This window comes from Phyllostomus hastatus, unplaced genomic scaffold (genome assembly GCF_019186645.2).
Source record: "Phyllostomus hastatus isolate PE091 unplaced genomic scaffold, TTU_PhHast_1.1 phas_contig_98, whole genome shotgun sequence".
NCBI lineage: Eukaryota > Metazoa > Chordata > Mammalia > Chiroptera > Phyllostomidae > Phyllostomus > Phyllostomus hastatus.
This window is the reverse complement of record NW_025333999.1, coordinates 12866275-12890933: the sequence shown is the minus strand read 5'-3', so window position 1 is coordinate 12890933 and position 24659 is coordinate 12866275. Positions and strand designations below refer to the sequence as shown.

General features: G+C 37.4%; 1 protein-coding gene across 3 annotated transcripts in view; it reads right to left on the bottom strand.

Moving 5' to 3' along the window:
• PPP2R2A (protein phosphatase 2 regulatory subunit Balpha) overlaps positions 1–24659 on the bottom strand; it is an 89105-nt gene that overhangs the window by 24442 nt on the left and 40004 nt on the right. For 2 of the 3 annotated variants that reach the window (XM_045853247.1, XM_045853249.1), the window contains exon 3: positions 9713–9810. In XM_045853247.1, the coding sequence (XP_045709203.1) occupies positions 9713–9810 (98 nt within the window). The remainder of the gene's footprint in view (positions 1–9712; positions 9811–24659) is intronic. The other variant, XM_045853248.1, reaches the window with a different exon arrangement.

Genomic DNA, 24659 nt, shown 5'->3' with positions numbered 1-24659 from the left:
TCTCTCTCTCTCTCTCTCTCTCTCTCTCTCTCTCTCTCTCTCTCTCCCCCCCTTCCCTCTCTAAAAATAAATAAAACCTTTTAAAAAATGTAAATAGCCACACAGAGCTAGTGACTACAGTATTAGAAAGCACAGATCTAAAAGATATAGGAAATATAAATCCTTCTGGATCACAGGGTAGAGAACATTTCTTATATAGGACAGAAAAAGCAGGAAACCTAAGAAAAGCATTGATGTATTTATTGTATTGTATTAATATTAACCACCTCAATTTGTCAAATTATATACCATTCAGAAAAATGAAAAGGCAACTCATAAAATGGAAGATATTTCAAATAAATATAACTGACAAAGGGTACATACTCAAAAAGTAAAAAACAAAACAAAACAACCCCCCCCCCCACAAATCAGTAAGAAAAAGAATAGCCAATTCAGTAGAAAATATATGCAAGAAATTTTAGTAGATACTTTACAAAAGATCTCCAAATGTCCAATAAACACGAAACTCAATCTCCGAGTTAACAAAGTACAAATTAGCCCTGGCTGGTGTAGCTCAGTGGACTAAGTGTTAGCCTGTGAACCAAAGGGTTGTTGGTTTGATTCCCAGTCAGGGCACATGCCTGGGTTGTGGGCCCAATCCCCAGTTGGGACATGTGAGAGGCAACCACACACCGATGTTTCTCTCCCTCTCTTTCTTCCTCCCTTCCCTTCTCTATAAAAATAAATGAAATCTTTTTAAAAAGGTACAAATTAAAAACACACTAAGATGTACTCATAACCTCTACAATGTTTAAAGTTTTAAAATAAGTGACAATACAGTACATTGGCAAAGATGAGAAACAGCCAGAATTTTCAGATATTGTCCATGAGAATAAAATGGGCAAAACCCCTTTTACTGTGCTGTCTCCTATAACTGAATGCCTACACAGTGACCCATCAAGTCCATGCATATCTATGTACACCAAAAAACAAAAAAGAAAAAAATCAAGAATGTTCATAGCAGCATTATTCTTAATAGCAAGAAACTGAATAAATAAACCGAAACAACCAAAATTTATAACACAATGGATAAACTGCAGTACAGAAATAAAAAGAACATTTTATTGCAATGAAAGTGATCAATTTATATCTATACAAACATAATACTGACCAAAGGGACCAGATACAAAATACTGTTATGACTCCATTTATAAAAAGCTCTAAAATTTTAGCCCTAGCTGGTGTGGCTCAGTGGATTGAGCGCTGCCCTGAGAACCAAAGGGTTGCTGGTTCAATTCCTAGTCAGGGCACATGCCTAGGTTGCAGGCCAGGTCCCCAGTAGGGAGCGCATGAGAGACAACCATATACTAATGTTCCCTCTCATTCTCCCTCCCTCCCCCTCTGTCTAAAAATAAATAAAACCTTTTAAAAAAAGTTCCAAAACTTTAAGCCACATTAAGTGTTAGAAGATAAGCTTAAGGTGAGGAAGGAAAAATTATAGACTGGGAAAAGGAATGAGAAGGGTTTATGGAAGGATGAGTTCTATTTCTTGATGTAGATGTCTGCTCTGTGATAATCCACTAATGTTTTGTATATTTTTCTGTGTACATTCAAAAGAAAAAAAGCAAAAAGTGAAACACATACGATGCAGCTGCTCTGAAAACAGTATTGCAGGGGGTTCCCCCTCAAAAAGCTAAAAATAAATGTATAAGAACCATCAACCCCACTTTTAGGTATACACCCAAAAGAACTGAAAACAGGATCTCAAAGAGATTATTCACAACAGCTAAGAGGTAGAAGCAACCTAAATATTCACTGATGGATAAAGAAAGAAAATGCAGTGATTGGCATACAAAATAGAGTATGATTCAGCCTTTAAAAAGAGCTCCCAATATATGCTACATAACATGGATGAACCTTGAAAACATTATGCTAAGTAAAATAAGTCAGTCACAAGAAAAAAACACTGCATGATTGAACTGATATGAGGTATCTAAGGTAGTCAATCTCAGAAACAAAAAGCAGGAAGGTGGCTGCTGGGGACTATGTGGGGAAGAAGGTAGGAAGTTCAGTGGGTACAGAGTTTGCCATGCAATAGTGGGAGGTGCTGGAGATCTGTTGCATAACAATGTATGTGGTTGGCAATACTGTTCAGTACACTTAGAAACTGGTGGGAGGTTGAATGTGCTATTTTGCCACAATACAAATGTGTTAAATAATAATACAGCACATAAAAAATACTATTGAAAGAACACATTCCAGTGGTTATCTAAGTAGGGAAAGGCACATGGGAGCAGGTCAAGTGAATAAAAGGTAATGTATGTATGCCCACACACCTGCATGCGCATGTTTGTTTGCATAAAGAGAGGGCCTCACCATGACCTATAATGATAGTATGTCATGAACTCAGTATGCCCCTGAGGTTCAAACAAACCAAAACAAAAAATAAAGCAGTAAAACCAAAGGTGACAGAACTAACCAACCACTTGGAAAGAGAACTGGAATTTCATTTCTTACACAACAGTAAATTCCAGAAGGAATACTTGAATGTTTACAAATAAAAGCAGCAAAATAAAGTACAACAGGGGGTTTTCTATGCAATGTTCAAGTTTGAAAAAAAACTTGTAAGTACAATCAGCACTCATACTGACAAGCTTAGCAATCAGCAAAGGTACTTTATATTCCATTTCTGGAAAATATAATACTCTAATGAGCTGGAGCCTCAAAAACTTATAGGTAACTGATAAATATGTGATAGCTAGTTGGGTACAAATCCAGACAACAGATGGCTGACCAAGAGAGGTGGCTGGATGAATTCATGAACAAATACAAGTGAGGACTAGAACTCAGGTCTTTCCCAACTTTTCCTTCTCTCAACCTACTATAGTTAAGGTATTTTTTAATGGCAATTTTAAGAAGTCTAAGGATCAAGTTCTTTCCTCATCACTATAAAGTACAATTAAAAAAACCCTGATTTTTGTGTGTGATCTATATCATCTCAGGCTTATTACTTACAGATTTTTTTCATTTGTTAAACAATATCCAGCATTGTGGATATTCATTACAATTTACACCGTATTTACTTTTTAAAATTAACCTTTAGAAAGAAAGGAAGGGAGAGATGGAAAAACACAGATTTGTTGTTCTACTTGTTTATGCATTCATTGCTTGATTCTTGTATGTATCCTGACCAGGGATTGAACCCGCAAACTTGGTGTATAAGGACAACACTCTAACCAACTGAGATACCCAGCCAGGGCACAGCATTAATTTTTACCCACTTGACTAGGTGTGTAATCTTAGAAAAGTTATCTTCTTTAAGTCTCAATTCATTTATAAGTTTGTAACAAATCGAGACATAGATAGTAAGTGAAGAATTAGATAGTAAGTCATTATTTTTGTGTGAAGATTAAGTCACATTTAGAAGCTGTGGCAGATAAACTATTGTTGCTATACCCAGGTAAGAATGGGCAAGGAATCAGAACATGTGGGCTCTAGAGTAAGGGTTCACCTCTTTGTTAACTGTAAGGACTTTGGATGAGTTAACCTGTTGTCTGGGTCCCCCAGTTTCTTAATAGGTAAAAGGAGATTGCATTAGCAGGTGTTGTAAATTTGGGGCCCATAGGTTATGTGATCTCCACCCTGAGATTTTGTGAACATGGATACAGTGAAAACTAACATTTATTTTCACTAACCTCTAGCTGAAATTCAGCACTTCTGATTATGGATGTAGGCAACAAACCACAGTATTAGCAACACCAGTAACTTTGTCACTATAGAAATGACATGTTTTAAAAATCACATTCCAGCACAAAAACACATTATTCAAATACCTTGAAGAACATATTTCACTATTATTTCCTTCAAAATCCTATGCATTTCATGTAATTAAAACATTCTGAGAAGTCCACAGTTTATCTGTCTACTGAAGGGAATCAATGGCACAAGAAAAGTTAGGAATCCTTACCCAATCCTATAAATTTTACCTCTTAATTTCTATGAATATACCATGGAGTGGCAGAGAGGGCAGTGAAGACTTCTGGAATGCCAGTAATAGCCCATTCCTTGACCAGGGATAGTTACACAACTGTGTGTGTTTTGTGAAAATTCATAGACCTGTTCACTTATGATTCTGTATGTTTATCTATATGCATGATCTATCTTGGGAAAAATATTTAATAGTAGTTTTATTTTTTAAACAATTTTATTTACTTATTTTTAGAGAGAGGGGAAGGGAGGGAGCTGGAGAGGGAGAAAAACATCAACATGTGGTTACCTCTCACATGCCCCTAACTGGGGACCAGGCCCTAACTGTGAATCAAACCAGCGACCCTTTGGTTCATAGGACAGTACTCAGTCATCCACTGAGCCACACCAGCCAGGGCTAATAGTATTTTTAAATAATATAAATTTGAAACTGTATTTTGGAGCTTTTATCATTATCCTGGTATTGGAATACAGACAATTTTAACTTCACATTTTCTATCAGGTGAAGTCTCCAAGAGACTTTTAACAAAAGTGAAAATGTTGGCACCTTGGGCCTCCCCAAATTCTGATTTAGTGGTTTAAGGTACAGTCTAGGAATATGCATTTTAAATACATGCCCCAAGTGATTCTAACATTTTATACTCTGAAAAGCACATCAAAAAGTGAATGAAAAATGAACAGATAAGACTTAGAAAAGGAACCTTATTTTACAGATATTTTGATTTGGAAGAAATCACAGTGTTATTTTCTGGAACTTCTTGCATATTCCTTCTTCCTGGCAGAGAGGCATCCAATTCTTGTGTATTTATTTCTGTATACAAAATAAACCAATTTCTTTACACACAAATCCCTAAATATCAAGACTCTTCATAGTCTTTTTTGGCCATACAATCTCTATCCCTTCAACCACTCCCCAATGACATATCTAAATTTGTTACTCTGACTGCCACACAGTAAGTACCAGGTTAGGTGAATGCTGCCACATCACCCTAAAACAGGTCCATTCTTTCACTTAAATCTGCATCAAACTAAATCAACCTCTCTGTATGATATTGAATTCTGTTAAACTGCATCTTGTTGATTTTGAGCCCCATTCTAAGTCTTCACAAAGAAAGAGAAAATACAATCATATTAACAATACTATCACTTTTTTTGTGACAAGCATGCTAAGGTTTCTTCTATATCCTGTTAAGGAGTTTTAGGAATATCACATTAAGAACAAAAATATGAGAAAGGAGTCCTAGAAAGTTACCAGCAGTCCTAGAAAACAGAAAACAAAGGCTGTATAAAGAATCCAGGAAGAAATGAAAATTTCTTCCCACCTTTCTCCTTAATCATTCCTTTAAATTAAAAAAAAAACACACACACACACACAAAAATCAAAAGAAAACAAAACAAAACACACACACACACACACACACACACACACACACCCCACCACATACCTACCTTGTTCTCAAGAGCTATTTTATATAAACTATGAAAACAAGGAAATAAAGATGGGTCACCTACTTTGGACACAGATTGGTATCAAAGATTTGGACCCCTTATTGGGGTGATCACTTTGTAAAGTATATAAATGTCTTATCACTATGTTGTACACCTGGACCTAACAGAATATTGCATGTGAACTGTAAATGGAAAATAAATTAATTCTTAAAACTTGGACACTTACTGACCACGTGGTGGGCATGATGCGTTGTGGTAATTATTTTACCCTTCTGCCCTGCTTCTATTGTAGAGAATCTGTCCAACAAAAACTACTCAAATGTATTATTTATAAAAATGCTATTAAATGACACAGGATCACCAGTTGAAATATATTTGAACTGAATGAAGACCCTCTAAATGACGACTGGGATTCTCTGATTGGGGGACAGATGGACAGGCAACAAGAGATCCCCATTGGGATGATAGGAAGCGGGCCTGCCATGTCTGAAGGGTAAAAGTAGTGAGACAGAAGGTAGATTAAAGATGTAAAAGTGTGATGTGCCATGTTCACTACCGTATGACCTGTTCTTCTTAATTAATGTTGGACAAAATGAGCAAGCAAGAAATGGTTTCCAGTCAAGCGAAGTTTCGAAAGAAACTCTGCCAACCTTGAAGTAGGAGGTAAGAGGATCAAGTCTCAATAGTGCAAATGTCACTGTGTTTTGCAAATAGCTCTAGTGCCATTATCAGAGATGAAGAAATACTCACTGGACAGGGAGCAATGTGCCTTGGAATGTGCTAGAATAGCTGTTGGTGGTTAGAAGAAGCTGGATTGAAATTTAGAGAACCAAGTTCTAATTCCAAAGCTCTGCTATTAAGCTAAGAAATATTAACCTGGTGTTATAAGCTTTTCCTGGGATTGATCTAAAAATTAGAACAGACCATCTCTAAATTCTCTTCTTTCCAAAATGCAACACTGTTTTACTGATGTCTATATAGCACCCAGCAGAAGTAATGCCTGCTTTAGTGTGGTTAATAGGGTAATACTATGGGTATAATAATTTATAAATTTTAATTTGAACATTTCACCTAAAAATATCATATAGTATGCTTGAGTGTGATACTGTTCTGTTACAGAGTTACATGCTTATGATTGTATAATAAAAGACTTTATAGTAAAAAAAGGGGGCATTATTTGTGCTGGACCCTGTATACAAATTCATAAAATCTAATCTACGTTAGGCACTGAAACAAAGGCACCAGATGAGGTGTGAGGTGTATACATTTATAATCAGTGACATAGACACTGACTGTGCTGAAGACAACAGATATTAGAAGCTCCAGCATAAGAGAGGGCTTAAAAATGTAGAAAATAAATTAGCTAAAACGCACCAAATTACTATTAATAAAATCAAGTTTCGAGGTTGGGGAGGGGGGATTCAACTGTTACCATGATTGTTATTTAATCTATCACTTAAAATACAATGATATTTACTCTAATTCTCAAAACACACACTACAGACTGGTACAACCTCTATGGAAAACAGTATGAACTTCCTCAGAAAACTAAAAATGGATCTGCCTTTTGACCCAGCAATTCCACTGCTGGGACTATATTCTAAGAACCATGAAACACCACTACAAAAGAACCTATGCACCCCAATGTTCCTAGCAGTATGATTTACAATAGCTAAGTGCTGCAAGCAACCTAGGTACCCATCAGTAAATGAATGGATCGAAAAACTATGGTACATTTACAGAATGGAATTCTATGCAGCAGAAAGAAAGAAGGAGCTCCTACTCTTTGCAACAGCATGGATGGAGCTGGAAAGCATTATGCTAAGCAAAATAAGCCAGGCAGTGAAAGACAAATACCATATGATCTCACCTTTAACAGGAACCTAAACAACAAAACAAAGAAACAAGCGAAATATAGTCAAAGACACTGAAACAGAGGACAGGCTGACAGTGACCAGAGGGGAGAGGGGAGGGAACTTCAGGGCAGAATGGGAAGGGTTTACAGGAACAAATATAAAGCACACATGGACAAAAACTGGGTGGGTAGAAATGGGAGGGAGGTGGGGAGAGATGGATGGGTGGACTAGAATGGGAGTCAAGGACAGAAAAATGTACTTGAACAATGATTAAAATAAAATAAAACACACACACACGCACATACACTAATTCTAGATAATGAATCTTGTCTTGAATTCTTAAATGCAGTTAAGAATGCTACATGAAAAAGGAACTCCTTTTTCCCTACTAATGGCCCTTTTCAAAATGTCAGTCACTTTGCTCATTCCTTCTTGGAGTATATATTTTAAATACTAGTTCTTTAAAATCTTCGGTGAAATGTCAGAAAAGAATCACAGGACATGATTATTCTTTAAAATTGTTGGCCTTTTCCCAATACAAGTAAAATGCGTAACAGTTTCAGTAACTCTATGTTAGACCTTTAATTCCAATTCATAATATTAGTGACAGACCTTCAGGAAAATAGTAAGCTAATTGCTTAATTGCTTTGACTATATTTATCGAGCCCCTATTAAAGTAGACCTCCTCCATTAAATGAGTCATTTTTTCACATTTGACTTTAATAACAAACCATCTTCTACAGAAGGTGAAAATGACCTCATTCTTAAGCAAAATATTTCTAAATTCGTTTTTAATTAACATCGTAGATTTTAAAACAACATAAAACCCTCATTAAAAATGTAGACTCTCAGAAACCCCCAATGTAAGCCCATGTAATATCTTTCAAGATGAATTGCTTAAAAAACAAAATTAATTTTAAATGTTTTTCTCCAAACACCTTTTTTAAAAACAAAAGTGAAGTGTAGAAATCCACTGACTTTCAGTTGTTATAAACAAAGAAACTCAAGGGCAGGAAATTGCCTATGGGAAAGGCAGTTCTAAAATATGAATAGCAAATTAACATTCACATTTTGGTTATCAAAGCACATTGGGAAAAGGACGCACCAGAAATTCTGGGTTCTATCCAGTTATTAGAGCTGTCACTAAGTAATCAAGGGATCTCTTAATACCTTGACCTTCTCATTTGTAAATATAGGGAAATTATAATGATCTGTAAGGCTGCATTTCAACTCTAAGTATTTCAAGATTCTTATGGTCAAACTTTTAGCTGTTTGAAAATAGGAACAGAAAACTGACTTTGCACACTTACTCCCACAGAATATTTTTTTGTCAGAAAAGCTTTAACCTTATTTTCATATTTCTTCCAACCAAAAATAATAATAAATAAAAGGAGATACATTTAGTGTATGTGCATCTTCTAATCAGACACTATGAATCATTTCTTTTAAAATTAAATTACCTACCTCACTGGGGTGCTGTGAGGATTAATTCATTAGTGTTTGTAAAGCACTTTGAGATCCTCAGGTCAAAGGCGCTATAGAAGTGCAAAGTAGTAGTATTATTACTAGATTCTTTGCTTATTGAAGGAATTTCACAATCCTTTAAAACCTAACTCTGTGTTATGATTTAGACATCTATTTGTAAAACCTTGTAATTTATCCATATTACTCTTAACTCTTTTTAAATATAGAGAGGGGCAGGATACATCAAAAATAATTTTAAAAGTTTAACTTTGATCTACAAATGGAGGGAAAGAGTATGGGAAATCTAGTGTGACAAATTTTGTTTAGATAAAATTTTAGTGAGAAATCTTGTCAATCAGATTTGGAAATGTGCCTAAGCGTTTTATACCCCACACAAAACAAAACCTGCTTCAATCACATATTCCTTCCTTTAAAGAGAAAACAATTTGCAAATCAGTTCCACTTTAAAAAGGGCACTGATCTTATAAATTACATAAATATGCATGCAACTGTCATTGAAAACCTTTATATTTAAATCAGAGTGACAGTATCAGTATGGACTGACACAAAATAACTGAGCGACTTTTTCTTTAAGCTGGCTTCCCACTCCTAATCACAAAAGAGCGAACTAAGCAGCGAGAAGAGGTCAAAGCAATTTTGCTTTATGGAGTTTTTAGAGAAAACAAGAAGGCCAAGGCTTCAAAACCAGTTAATATCTTGGATTAGTCCACCACTCTCCACCCCTTTCTCCCAACAAATCTTTTTACAATTAGAAGCATTGTGTATTAAATCAAAGCAACACACATACACACACACAAAAGCTAAGAGAAACATGGCTATCTATACACTGGATATTCTGCTGGATAAAGACATTTCTTTTAAAAACGGCCAATGACCTCTGATGAGCTCCTCCAGTGCAACAGAAGCTCCAATCCCAAGAGCAAACTGAAAGTTACATTAAAACTTGAAACACTTACCTCCTGCTCCTGTTGAAAGATGACAACTCGACCACCTTTATCTCCTGTTGCTAGTAATTCTCCAGAATGATTAAATTCTACTGTAGAAATTATATCTGCTGTATAATTGAAACAAAGAAACAAAAAAAGACATTAGATTTTCTTTCCCAATTCAGAAAAGTTTTAGAACTGAACATGTTTTTCCTAACATATTCCAACTCTACATATCAACCTGTCATCAGAAATAACGTAAATCTAAGGTTTTTTTTTCATAAATATTTTGGCTCATCAAAAAATTACTCTCCAGAATAAACCAATGTGACACTATTTTAACAAACAGAAACACAAAAAATAAATACTAGCGGTTTATTAATGTCACTAAATTCATCAATGTAGAGAAATCAACTTGTGATACATTCTATGAAACATCATCACTAAACATTAATAATTATCTTGCTAATTTTATTGTATATACTTTTAATAAGCTCTTTATACAAACCCAAAGATGGACTCTAAAACAGTTAAGTGTAAAAATAATTTCAGGCAGAATTTTAAGTCAGAAAGTAATAAATTCAAATTATGGCCTCTCAAACAAAAATGTGCAAATAGAGCACATTTACACCAGAAATGCTGTGTGCCATGTGCCTTCAGTGTGCACAGCTCTTCCTGTGCCTCTCAAACACTAGAGAGGCACAAACTCAGGAATAATGCACCCAAAGTTGGTGCTAACTTCATGGTCAAGTTCAACTCAAGTTCAAATATGATTTTGAGGTTTTCCCCTTGCTTCATGACACCAGAGCCATTTTCCTAAGGAAAAAAACTAAGTTGCAGAATTTGGCATTAAGATAAAGCAATCCACTGCACAATTCATCATTGTTATTAACAAGTTTGCCACTATAAAACATTATGCCAAATTAGGAAAGACTCCACCATACGCATTTTAAATAAATAAGCCAACTTTTTCTACCATTGAAGGGTTATTTTCTGGTTTACATTAGCTCACTCTAAGAATTTAACAACGTGGGGACTTCTGGCCAAGATGGAGGCGTAGATAGATACATTTTGCCGCCTTGCACAACCAAAAGAAGGACAACAACAAATTTATAACAAAAAACAACCAGAACTGCCAGAAAATCGAACTGTATGGAAGGCTGATAACCAAGGAGTTCAAGAGGAAACATTCATCCAGACTGGTAGGAGGGGCTAAGACAGGTAGCCGGGGTGGAGAGGACTCACAGCAAGGCAGCAACTGGAGGAATGGGTGACAGCACACTTGTGTGTGGATAAACTGGGACGAACAACTGGGGAGCGAGACAGACCGTGAAACCCAGGCTTCCAGTGCAGAGAACTAAAGCCTCAAAACCTCTTACTGAAAATACCTGTGGGGGTTGTGGAGGCAGGAGAAACTCCCAGCCTCACAGGAGAGTCCACTGGAGAGATCCACAAGAGTCCTAGAACATATACAAACCCACACAGCTGGGAATTAGCACCAAAAGGGGCCAATTTGCTTGTGGGTAGTGGCGGAAGTGACTGAAAGCCAGCCAAGAACTGAGCAAGTGGCACACTAATTCCCTCTTGGACCCATTCCCCACATACAGCATCACATTGCACCAACATGGGTTACCCAGCCCTGGCAAGTATCAAAGGCTCCACCTCTTACAATGTAACAGGTACACCCAGACAAAGAAATATGGCCCAAATGAAAGAACAGGTCAAAACTCCAGAAAAAGAACTAAGGAATGAACAGATAGCCAACCTATCAGTTGCAGAGTTCAAAACACTGGTATATCAGGATGCTCACAGAAATGGCTGAGTATGGTCACAAAATAGAGAAAAAAGTGAAGGCTATGCAAAGGGAAATAAAGGAAAATATATGGGGTAAGGGGGGGAGTGGTGGAGGGAAAATAGAGACAACTGTACATGAATAATAATATAAAACATAATATATGAAAATAAAAATAAAATAAAAACACACCAGGAACCAACAGAGAAGGGACGGAAACTGGGATTCAAATTAAAAATTTGGAGAAGAAATAAATAAATATTCAACCAGAACACAATGAAGAAACAAGATTCAAAGAAAATGAGGAGAGGCTCTGGAACCTCCAGGACAACTTTAAATATTCCAAAATCTGAATCATAGGGGTGCCAAAAGGAGAAAAGGAAGAGCAAGATACAGAAAACTTATTTGAACAAATAATGAAGAACTTCCCCAATCTGGCAAAGGAAATAGACTTCCAGAAAGCCCAGGAAGCTTAGAGTCCCAAAGAAGCTGCATCCAAGGAAGTACACACCAAGGCACATCATAATTACATTACCCAAAACTAAAGATAGAGAGAATCTTAAAAGCAGGAGGAGGAAAGGAGACAGTTACCTACAAAGGAGTGCCCATAAGACTATCAACTGATTTCTCAAAAGAGACCTTACAGGCAAGAAGGGGCTGGAAAGTAGTATTCAAAGTCATGAAAGGCAAGGACCTACATCGAAGATGACTCTATCCAGCAAAGCTTTTATTTAGAATGGAAGGGCAGATAAAAGTGCTTCCCAGATAAGGAAAAGGTAAAGGAGTTCATCATTACCAAGCCCTTATTATATGAAATGTTAAAGGGACTTATCTAAGAAAAAGAAGATCAAAACCATGAACAGTAAAATGACAACAAACTCACAACTATCAACAAATGAACCTAAAAAGAAGAAAAACAATGAAAACAAAAACTAAGCAAACAACTAGAACAGAAACAGAATCAGAGAAATGGACATCACATGGAGGGTTTTCAGCAGGGAGAGGAATGGGGTAGAATGGGGGCAAAGGTACAGGAAATAAACATAATTGGTAGGAACTATTGACAAGGGGAGGTTAAGAATATAGTACAGGAAATGGAGAAACCAAAGAACTTTTATATATACTACCCATGGACATGAACTAAGGGGGAGAATACTGGTGGGAGGGGTGGTGCAGGGCAGAGGAGAATAAAGGGGAGAAATAAAACAGGACAACTCTAATAGCATAATCAATAACATATACTTTAAAAAAGAATTTAACGATATGACTTTCTATAATAAAGAACACGATATGGCCCTGGCTGGCGTAGCTAAGTGGATTGAGCACGGGCTGCAAACCAAAGTGTCGCAGGTTCGATTCCCAGCCAGGGTACATGCCTGGGTTGCAGGCCATAATCCCAGCAACCACACAATGATGTTTCTCTCTCTGTCTCTATCTCCCTCCCTTCCCTCTCTAAAAATAAATAAATAAAATCTTTAAAAAAAATTTTGAATTAAAAAAGCTGAACGTACTTGAAACATTCAATAATTAGGAAGTATAAAAGTAACCTCTAGTAGACAGACTGAAAAACTGTGGCCCACCACTGGTTTTTATAAACCATTCCATGTCCCTGGGTTCTACACCTCCTACACCATGTTTACTGGTGTAGGAGGTGCAGAACCTAGCCATGCCTATTTGTTTATGTACTGTCTTTGGCTGCGGGGTTGATAGCTGGGACAGAATGAGAATATTTACTATCTGGCCCTTTACAGAAAATGCTGGTTAACCACTGCTCTTATGTATTAATTGTGTATTAACATTAAAATAACAAAATGGTTTATGTGGATACAAAGCACACACTGTATACTCAGATATGTACACCTAGAATGTGCCAAGCATTGTACTAAATGAGTGTTTACATATTTTATCATCTAGTCCTTACAATAACACTATCATGTAGATATAATTTTAAATTTATACAGGAATATAGTGAAGTCCTGAGAGATTAAGTAACTTGCCTATTACACCTCTATCAAAAGTCAGAGCCAGGATTCAAATTTAGCAGGTGTGAGCAATCACATAGGGCGGGCAGCAGCACAGAATTGTCTACATCACTGAAAAATGAAGAGAGGCTGGCCAGTGTGGTTCAGGTGGTTGCAGCATTGTCTTGTAACTGAAGCACACAGGGCACATGAAAAATGAATAGAGTAATAATGTGCAATGCTCAGTTTACTGCCTCTTTTTCATTGGGAAAAAAAAAAAAAAAGCCTGTGTTCAAGAAAAGCATCAAACTACATTGACTTTACACATTTTCTAATGACCACATTACAACTATTGCCTGTCTCTTTTTTCAGCACCTGCTACATTCAAGACCTGACTCTTTTATTTTTCAGAATATGATTAGGCTTTAAAGCTAAATAATATAGAAAAAAATTTAAATGGTTGGAACTCATAAAATTCTGTTAAGTATTTTGTAAGTATTACTGCAGCAAATAAACTCTAGAAATTCAGACATATCTGCCTTATGCAACCCAAGACAGCATAAACATTAAAATAATGAAGAGGTTCACAAAAATTCTATGAATAACCATTCTCACTTAAAATTCTGCATTCTGGATGTTATCTCAGAAGGGACCGCTCTGGTGAACAGAGTGAGGGTCCGTAGAAACTTGCTACAATTGCAGTTGCCACTAATGTGGTATTCTAGAAACACCTGCAACTCTCATTTCTGGAAGTAAATGAACTTATTTAGCAAGTTAGCCATACTGACTCTTATCTTTTACAGATAACATTTGATTTCCCACAAAACACTACCAAGTAATCAGTCTCCTCTCCTGTTTGTTCTATTTCAGTAAAAACAAAGATTAACAAAGAACACTAAAACTGACTGCATAAACAAAGGTATGCAAAAAAGTAACCAAGAGAAATGTGCAGTAACCTGGCACTTCCTTTCTAAAAGGCTGAACTGGGAAAAACAAACAAAACAAACAAACAAAAAAGCACCAAGTAAAAATTAAAACCCTGGAGTTGGCCTTCTGTGCTGGCCAATAGGGAATAAGACAATCTGGATTTATCCTCTTACTAGGAATGACTAGAAAACAAACAAAATACAGGAAAGAACTTTTTTCAGACAAAGGACAACATGGAGTGCAAGACTGGCAACCCTTGGAGGAGAAGGAAGTGAGCCCTGTATTTGCCCCAGCTTACTGACTGGACAGGTGGTGAGTCAGAAGAGCTCAAACCCAGACGAGTGATTTGTGGATAAAGACACTGGGGGTAAGGGAAAACTGAAGCAGCCAGAATACGTGGGTGGGGAGTAGAGAGAGAAAGCTCAAGGGATCACTTAGAATTTTTGGTTGAAGGATCTGAGAATATGTGGTTGATAACCCACCAGCCATAGGAAAAATCACCAGAAAGCTTATGAGGGCTTAGAATACAAGGGGGCAATACAATAAATACAACACAACACAACACAACACAACACAACACAATACAATAGGGGCCTCCCTGCAAAATGGAAATATCTTCTGGAGGGCAGGCTCATTGTAAAACAGGCTCCCTCCCCGCCCACTAGGTGAGTGTTGTAGGAACCCATCTGTATCAGTGTAACAGCTGGTGGTGGTGTGAGAAGCTGAGTTCTGCTTCAGTAATTTTTTTAAAGGCTCTTTGAACCTGTCTGCCCATTTTAAAGATGGGTGATTTACAAGCACACCTGACCACATTGCACTGAGCATTCAGCAGCTTTTGACCGAAACCAGCATGACCCCTGTGCTCCACCCTCCCTATTCATCCATTCTCACCCCAAGCAACTTTTTGTCTCCCCAGATAAAAAAAAAGCCCTCAGAGAGAATGTGGAAGAGGTAAAACAAGAAACAGCAGAAGTACTAAAAGGCATCAATGAGTTCAAAAACTGTTTTTTGAGCAGAGGAAAAAAATGCTTCAATAAGTGTACTGCATCACATAGAGAGTACTTTTAAGATGGTTGAAGTTTAAACATGTAAGAACATACAATTTTTCATAAATTCTATTTTTGGGGTCCCCCTTGTAGTTGGGGCTCCTACCCATGGGAATCAAGAAATCTTATTTAATGAGGCATCAGGTAGAGTCCTCCAAAGAGCATCACCTTAGTAGTTGGACTAATCGGCACTGAAGACTGAATTTGTCCTAACAAAACTTAAAAGCAAACTCTAAAAGGATCAAACTAATCTCAAGTAACTTAACTATGTGCTAAAACAAAATCCAACACTCAACAATATAAATCCAAATGAATCCAATCTAAAGTCATCAGGAATGTAAAGAAGCAGAAACCCTGGCTGGCGTAGCTCAGTGGATTGAGCACGGGCTGGGAACCAAAGTGTCCCAGGTTCGATTCCCAGCCAGGGTACATGCCTGGGTTGCAGGCCATGACCCCCAGCAACCACACACTGATATTTCTCTCTCTATCTCTATCTCCCTCCCTTCTCTCTAAAAATAAATAAATAAAATCTTAAAAATTTAAAAAAATTAAAAAAAAAAGAAGCAGAAAAATATGACCCATAACCAGAATAACATCAAACCAGTTGAAATGCAACCAGAAATAACAAAAATGACAGAATTAAGCTCTGAGAAATAGCCTTTGTAAATGTGTTCCATATGCTCAAGAATTTAGAATTAATCATGAACATGATGAGAAACGAAAGATAAAGAACATCTACAAGTGAAAAATGTATCACCTAAAATAAAAAATACACTGCCTGCCTTGGTTCACACCTCAGTCTCTCCTGGGCACCTCCAAGACCAGCACAGGTAGCAATCACCTGCAGATTGCTTTGTAGCTCTTGCCAGGTGGCCTTGGGCAAAACACAGGCAGTGGTTCACCTTGGCCTGCACCTCTTAGGAGGTCCCAGAGCCAACATACCCCGTGGACAGTTTCAGACCACATCGAAGCATCACCACCCAACCACCACCACAAGTAACATACTCATGGGACAAGTTCAGCAGGCACCAGAGCCCCACTTAGTAAGTCCTGTTCTGTGGGGTGGGCCCCTGCACAGCTGATCCTCCACAGTGGTCAGCCAGTCCTTGCAGCTGATTAGCCTGGGGATAAATCCTTCCCACTGACATATCAATATCAATCAAGGCTCAACTACAAGAGGAAGGTGTACAAAGCCTACACAAGGGGTGCCCAATGAGTGTCCATCTTGGGTGATAGGGGAGGCTGTGCCACTGGACCCTCCAGGACACCTACTACATCAGGACACTCTACCAAGCCTGGGAGACACAGCAGCTGTACCTAATACAAAGAAACAAACACAAGGAAGCTGCCAAAATGAGGAGACAAAGAAACATGGCACAAGTGAAAGAACAGATCAAAATTCCAGAAAAAGAACTAAATAAAATGGAGACAAGCAATCTACTAGATGCCGAGTTCAAAATACTGCTTATTAAGGATGCTCAGTGAACTTAGTGGAGAACTCAATAGCATAAATAGGACCATAAGAAATGGAGGATACACTAACTGAAATGAAAAATAATTTAAAGAGAATCAGCAGTAGAATGAAGCCGAGAATCAAACTGGTAATTTGGAATATAATGAAGCCAAAAACACCCAACCAGAACAGCTAAAAGAAAAAAAAATAATAAATAAGGGTAGTGTAAGAAGCCTCTGGGACAACTTCAAGCATACAAACCATATCATGAGGTCCAGAAGGAGAAAAGACAGCAAGAGACTAAAAACCTATGTGAAGAGATTATGGCAGAAAACTCCCCTAACCTGATGAAGGAAATACACATGCAAGTCCAGGGAAGCACAGAGGGTCCTAAACAAAATAAACCATACAAGACCCTTGCCAAGACACATCATAATTAAAGTGGCAAAGGTTAAAGACAAAGAGAGAATTTTAAAAGCAGCAAGAGAAAAGCAGTCACCTAACAAGAAGCTCCCATAAGGCTTTCAGTTGATTTTCAACAGAAGCTTTGCAGGCCAGAAGGGATTTGGCATGAACTATTCAAAGTGATGAAAGGCAAGGACCTACCCTACAACAAACATGACTCTACCCAGCAAACCTGTCACTGAGAATTGATGAACACATAAAGAGCTTCCCAGACAAGAAAAAGCTAAAGGAGTTCATTACTGAACCAGTATTATATAAAACGTTAAAGGATATTCTTTAAGAAGTGGGAAAAAAGATAATATGAACAATAAAATGGCAATAGATACATATCAACAACAGAATCTAAAAAAAAAAAAACCTAAACAAACAAACAAGCAAAAAGAGACCTATAGATACAGAGAACATTTTAACAGTTGCAGGATGGGAGCGGGTTTGGACGGAACCAGTGAAGGGATTAAGAAGTACGAATTGGTAGTTATGGAATAGTCACAGGGATGTAAAGTACAACATAGAGAATACAGTCAGTAATAGTCTAATAACTATGTATGTTGTTAGATTGTTAGATGGGTGCCAGATTTATTGAGATGATCACTTAAGTTATATCTAATCACTGGGGTATACACTTGAAACTAAAATAATGATGTATGTCAACTTTAATGAAATATAAATATGATTTTTCAAATAATGAAAGATACACTGGATGGGATTAATAGATCAGGCACTGCAGTAGAAAAGATCAAGAACTTGAAGGCCTAGCAATGGAATAAAAGAAAAAAATGAAGCAAAGGGGGGAAAAAGAACAAAAAACCTGACTTGCAGGATAATACCAAGTGTTGTAATATTTTTTCATGGAGTGTCAAGAAAAAAGTGGAATGTATTTGAAAAAATGTCCAGTATATATGTGCTCAAGCACCCTGGCACTGTAAGAACAGTCAAACCAAGTATATAGTAGGGGCAACTCAGAAACCATCAACAGCCTTGTACTAGTGATGTGACTTTTCAAAATAATGAAAACTTCTTTGTAAAATTCCAGTATTTCACAGCATAATCTTCCCTTGATTTACACAGTAAACTTAAGCATATACATTAAACCCATGCAAAAAATACTTAATAAAACAAAACTGAGTTGAGTTTTAGGCTTAGAAAATAACAGAAGTTTTCTAGCACCATGAACATTTGGCAGAAGATTCTGAGTCATGAAGACGAGAGGACAATTTTCTCTTGTTCATGATTGTCCTACAAACTGTCAAATAGCTAGCACACTTGGTCCATGACTAGTAAATGGCAAATCACTAGCAAAATTACATAGAAAGGGTTTAATAGGACAAGAGTTTATTTTACATATGAGTATACCTATATAAAATAATAAATAAAAAGGTACAGGCATAGAACTCATAAATATGCTCAACCAGATTTTTACTTTATATATTTCAGGCTTCTTAGAAATAGAAGAGTTGAACAGAATCATACACTGTCTCCAAAGAGCTATGTAATTTTTTAAAAACTCATACACTGAGCCAGAGTACCTTTAAGTTTTTTTAATCCTCACCTGAGGACATACTCATTGATTTTAGAGAGAAGGGAAGGGAAAGAAGGAGATGAAGGGGGAGAGGGCGAGGTAGGGGGTGCAGAAGTACTGATGTAAGAGAATCATCAATTGGTTGCCTCTTGAACACACCCAAACTAGGACCAATCTGCAACCTAGGCATATGCTCAGACCAATAATCAAACCTGTGACCTTTCAGTTTGCAGGATGATGCTCAACCAACTGAGACAAACAGGCCAGGGAGAGTCTCTTAAAGATTTCTAATTGTCTAATTATAAATTTAAGGACCATAGTTTCTATCCACAATAAAATTAGCTAAAGAATAATAACCACTGGTTCTCCTAAACCACTTGGTAATAATTGTAAGACACCAAGGGCAAAGAAAAAAATCAGTACTGCAATAAAAATACTTTTAAAAGATTTACAGGAATCTAAGTACATAAATATTTAAAATAGCATTGTTTTGTAAAAAAAAAAAAGATACAATGATCACTATAAACTAACCAACTTCAACTGAAAGAATAAAAATATTGAAATAGCACCGAGATAAAAAACCATAGATGATAAATGAAGTCTTTTAACAAACTCATGTAAATTGCAAAATATATATCAGATGTATTTACATACATGGTTTCTATAAAATCATTTAATTCCAGATTAAAGGATTAATGAAAATTAGTTTTACTTTTTAAAAAAATTACACAAAGTACTCTGTAAACAAAATAGATAATCATCACTCTTTAAAGTGAGACCCACTTCTGATAAAAAAAACCACTATGGTTATTTTAGTATATATCCTTCCAAAGTTTTTACATGTGTACTTTACATGCTCAGTACAAAAATAACAGATTTGTATTGAAAAGGAATGTTGTCTACCTTTTATCAGTGAGTTTAAACAACAGTTAGAAAGTACATTTGATTCGATTTATATGTTAACAAAACCATCAAAGTACCATGGAATTAGAGAGTTCCATGTTACTAGCCTCCATGCTCGATATCTATTAGCATAATAGTAACATGAAAACTCACAAATGAACTTCTACACAGTAAAGAAAGGAACAAGATACCACCACACACCATTCAAATGACTAAAATTTTTTAAATAAGAACAATCTCTAGTACTGACACTGAATAACTGAAACTCTCAGAGAGCTGATAGGGCTGTTAATGAGGCAACCCAATTTGGAGGAAAAAGTGTGGCAGTTTCTTATAAAGTTAAAACAAATACCATGTGACAAAACAAAGTTATTACGAGATATTTACCCAAGTCAAACAAAAACTTATGTGCGCAGGAAAATCTGGATGCAAACGTTCATAGCAGCTTCATTGCCAAAAACCACACACAACCCAAGTGATCCTCAACTGAGGAATGAATAAACAAAATGTAGTATATCCATACAATGAAATGCCATTCAGCGATAAAAGGAACTACTGATACAAGCAATAACATGGATAACATTCAAAGTGCATTATGCTAAGCAAAGACCACACTCTAAAGGCTACATACTATGTGATTCCATCTGACATCCTGGAAAAGCTGTAACTAGAGACAGAAAACAGGTCAGGGGTTGCCAGGGGCTTGAGGTTGACTACAATGGGACCTGGAACTTTTTTGGAGTGATGGAACTGCCTTTTCTCTTGACTGGTACGTAGCATGCTTTTTACCAAAGCTTGAAGAACTATGCTAAAAAGGATGAATTTCACTGTCTGTAAATTATATAGTAAGAAAACAGAATCCACCTGGCTGGCGTAGCTCAACGAATTGAGCACGGGCTGAGAACCAAAGTGTCGCAGGTTCAATTCCCAGCCAGGGTACATGCCTGGGTTGTAGGACATAACCCCCAGCAACCACACATTGATGCTTCTCTCTCTCTCTCTCTCTCTCTCTCTCTCTCTCTCTCTCTCTCTCTCTCTCTCTCCCCCCCCTTCCCTCTCTAAAAATAAATAAAATCTTGAAGAAAAAAATAACTAACAAACAAACAAAACACCAGAATCCAGACACTGGAATCTCATCTCAGACATTTCAAAATCCTAACTGGGTGTTTTATTTACTAGTTACACAATGCTTCCTGCTCTAAAACTTTCAAAAGTCCTCTAAGGAGTACCATAAGATTTTGGGTAATCTTGGCATTCCATCTCCTCCATAATATGAACATTGAAGTATACCATCTTACTTTCTAGTACCACAGCTTTCACCAAATTCTCTATTAAGGGTAAATATTTTATATCTCCCACATATGACTATTAGCTCAGGTATATTATCTACCTTGCCCAAAATATCTCCTCTCCTTTCCACCTCTTCCCATTCCTTCAGCTCTTCTTTATGTTGCTCTTTGGGGGGTGGGGGGAAGGGAATAAAATTCATATATCTCTGGAGCAGTAGTAACACACCAGAAGGATAATGTCTATAGATCTCATAACAAAAAAAATGTGATTTTTACACAATAACTAAATAAAAGACAAGTGGACCAGGAAAAATGACTATTTCTAAAATCAGTTCATATAACATAGGAAGACAATTCACAGAAAAATACTAGCAGAATGTAAGGAAATACGCAGTCAAATAAAATTTTAAAAAAATTTAATAGGACACTACTATAACTTAAGCTACAGGAAAAATACAAATTGTTCAAAAGACTGATGTTACCTACATTGCAGACAATGCATATTACCTTGGGAACTTATTTCATAATTTGTATCAAAAGCCACAAAGTATTCGCTCTGTTGGAACTTTTGTCAGTTCCAGAAGTCATCCTACTGAAATAAAAATTTTTTTTGGTTTAATATATTTTTAAAATATATTTTATTGATTATGCTGTTACAGTTGTCCCATTTCCCCCCTTCACTCCCCTCCACCCTGCATACCCTCTCCCACCCACATTCCCACACTTTAGTTCATGTCCACATGTCGTAAGTTCTTTGGCTTCTACATTTCCTATACTATTCTTGCCCTTCCCCTGTCTATTTTCTCCCTACCATCTATGCACCTTTTCTCCCTCTCTCCTCCTCCCACTCCCCTGTTGTTAACCCTCCATGTGATCTCCATTTCTGTGGTTCTGTTCCTCTTCTGGTTGTTTGCTTGCTTTGTTTTTGTTTTAGGTGTGGTTGTTAATTGTGAGTTTGTTGTCATTTTACTATACATGTTTTTTATCTTCTTTTTCTTAGATAAGTTCTTTTAACATTTCATAAAATAAGGGCTTGGTGATGATGACCTCCTTTCACTTGACCTTATCTGAGAAGCATTTTATCTGCCTTTCCATTCTAAATGAAAGCTTTGCTGGATAAAGCACTCTTGGATGTAGGTCCTTGCCTTTCATGACTTGGAATACTTCTTCCCAGCCCCTTCTTGCCTGCAAGGTCTCTTTTGAGAAATCAGCTGACAATCTGATGGGAACTCCTTTGTAGGTAACTGTCCCCTTATCTCTTGCTGCTTCTAGAATTCTCTCCTTCATTTTAATCTTGGGTAATGTAATTATGATGTGCCTTGGTTTGTTCCTCCTTGGGTCCAACTTCTTTGGGACTCTCTGAGCTTCCTGGACTTCCTGGAAGTCTATTTCCTTTGCCAGCTTGAGGAAGTTCTCCTTTATTATTTGTTCAACTAACTTTTCCACTTGTTGCTCTTCCCCTTCTGGTACCCCTATAATTTGGATGTTGGAACGTTAAAGATGTCCTGGAGGTTCCTAAGCCTCTCCTCATTTTTTTGAATTCTTATTTCTTCATTCTTTTCTGTTTGATTGTTTCTTTCTTCCTTCTGGTCTACTCCATTGATTTGAGTCCCAGTTTCCTTTCCATCACTATTGGTTCCCTGTGCATTTTCCTTCATTTCACTTAGCATAGCCTTCATTTTTTTCATCTAATTTGTGACCAAATTCAACCAATTCTGTGAGCATTCTGATCACCAGTGCTTTGAACTGTGCATCTGATAGGTTGGTTATCTCTTGGTTGCTTAACATTATTGGCTCTGGGGCTTTGATTTGTACTGTCGTTTGAGCCTTTTTTTTTTTTTTATCTTGCTGCACCTGTTATATAGTGAGGGGCGGAGCCTTAGGTGTTCTCTAGGGTGGGGCAACCCCATTCCCTGGGTTGTGATGTGTTATGTGCGGCGGGGTCCAAGAGGAAACAACGGTGCTTGCTAATCTCTCGGTCGGATTTCAGTCCCTCCCGCCACTTCCCCCAAGCTAACTAGGACTTTCTGGTGCTAATTCCCATGTGGGTGGGCTTGTGCACATTCTAGGACCCCATGGGTCTCTCCAACACACTCTCTTGTGAGGCTGGGAGTCTCTCCCTGCACCTCAACCCCCCACAAGCGTTTTCAATCAGTGTCACGAGGTTCTATTTCTCGGCACTGGGACCTCTGGGTTGCACAGTTTGTCTCACTGCCCAATTTTGCCTGGTTTATCTGTGCACAAATGTGGGATCGCCCGGACAGCCAGCCGCCTTGCACACAGTGCCCTGCTTCACAGTTGCTGCCTTGCTGGGTCTGCCAGCCGCCTGTGCTCTTGCGCTCGGGATGCCTTACATGCCCGGGATGCCTTATGCGAGCGTCCGGTGTCCATCAGCTGCTGCCTTGCGTGCCTGGTGCCACTGCTTTTTGTGCCTTGACCCCTCTCTGCCCAGCTGCCGGACTCTGCCCCTCCTACCAGTCTGGATGAATGTGTCTATTTTAACTCCTTGGTTGTCCAACTTCCATACAGTTCAATTTTCTGTCAGATCTGGTTGTTATCTTGTTTCTAAATTGTTGCTGACTTTATTTTGGTTGTGCAAGGAGACACAGTGTGTCTATCTACGCCTCCATCTTGGCCCGAAGTGCCCTGAAATAAAAATTTTTTAACGTATAAAGATGCCCACTAATGTCCTTAAATTATCTAGAAATGTAAGAGAAAAATCAAATGTTTTTATCCTACCAATATCCTTTCGCATTTTGTTCTAATTTTTCCTGAAATCTTCCTACCTTTTCACTCCCTTTTCTACAAGCCTTGGCCTTTTATTAACCATCAGGAAAGTGCAAGATACCTGGGGATGTAGTCTCAGACCTATTTAAAGAATAATTTGACCAGGAGTAAGCCAGTTAATGTTTATGAACTTCGATTTCTCATTTGCAAAGAAACACAAATGATCTCTGTCTTCAGAGAATTTCTTTCACAGAGCATATGTCCAAGCACCTAAACAAACTCCACATTTCTAGGGGAGGAAGAAAACAACAACAACTGGAGAAAAACAACATGCCTTTATAAGAAAACTTCAAATATGGAAAACTGAAGACCCGAAACTATAATATATTGCAAATACTGTGTAACTCCACCCATGACCATTGATCTGCTAGCGATCTCACCCTGACAAAAATGGGTCCCAGATTTGCTTCTTTTAAACCTGGAATTCATCAGCAATAATGATTTAATGCAAAGTACTTTTAGTAAGTTACAAGCCAATCAACTGAGAAATCAGAATAGAACCAAGACAATGAAGCGTGATCCTTTCTGTTCAGCTAAATGTGCACGACAGCTGCAGCAGCAAACCCAGGTACTGCAGTCTCCTCAAAACACGTTTAAGAGATGGGATCTTCCCAGCTTTTATACAGAATGCATATAAACTTAACAGAAAAGGTCCCCATTTCTCAAACATCACTGAGCAAAATTTCTATCTGAATCTTTTGTGTTTTCTGTAAATTTATTTTAGCATAGTTTTAGACATACAGAAGAGTTGCAAAGATATCGCAGAGCATTCCAGTCTACCCCTTACCTAGTTTCTCCTATTGTTTACATCTTACAGTACTACGGTACATTTAGC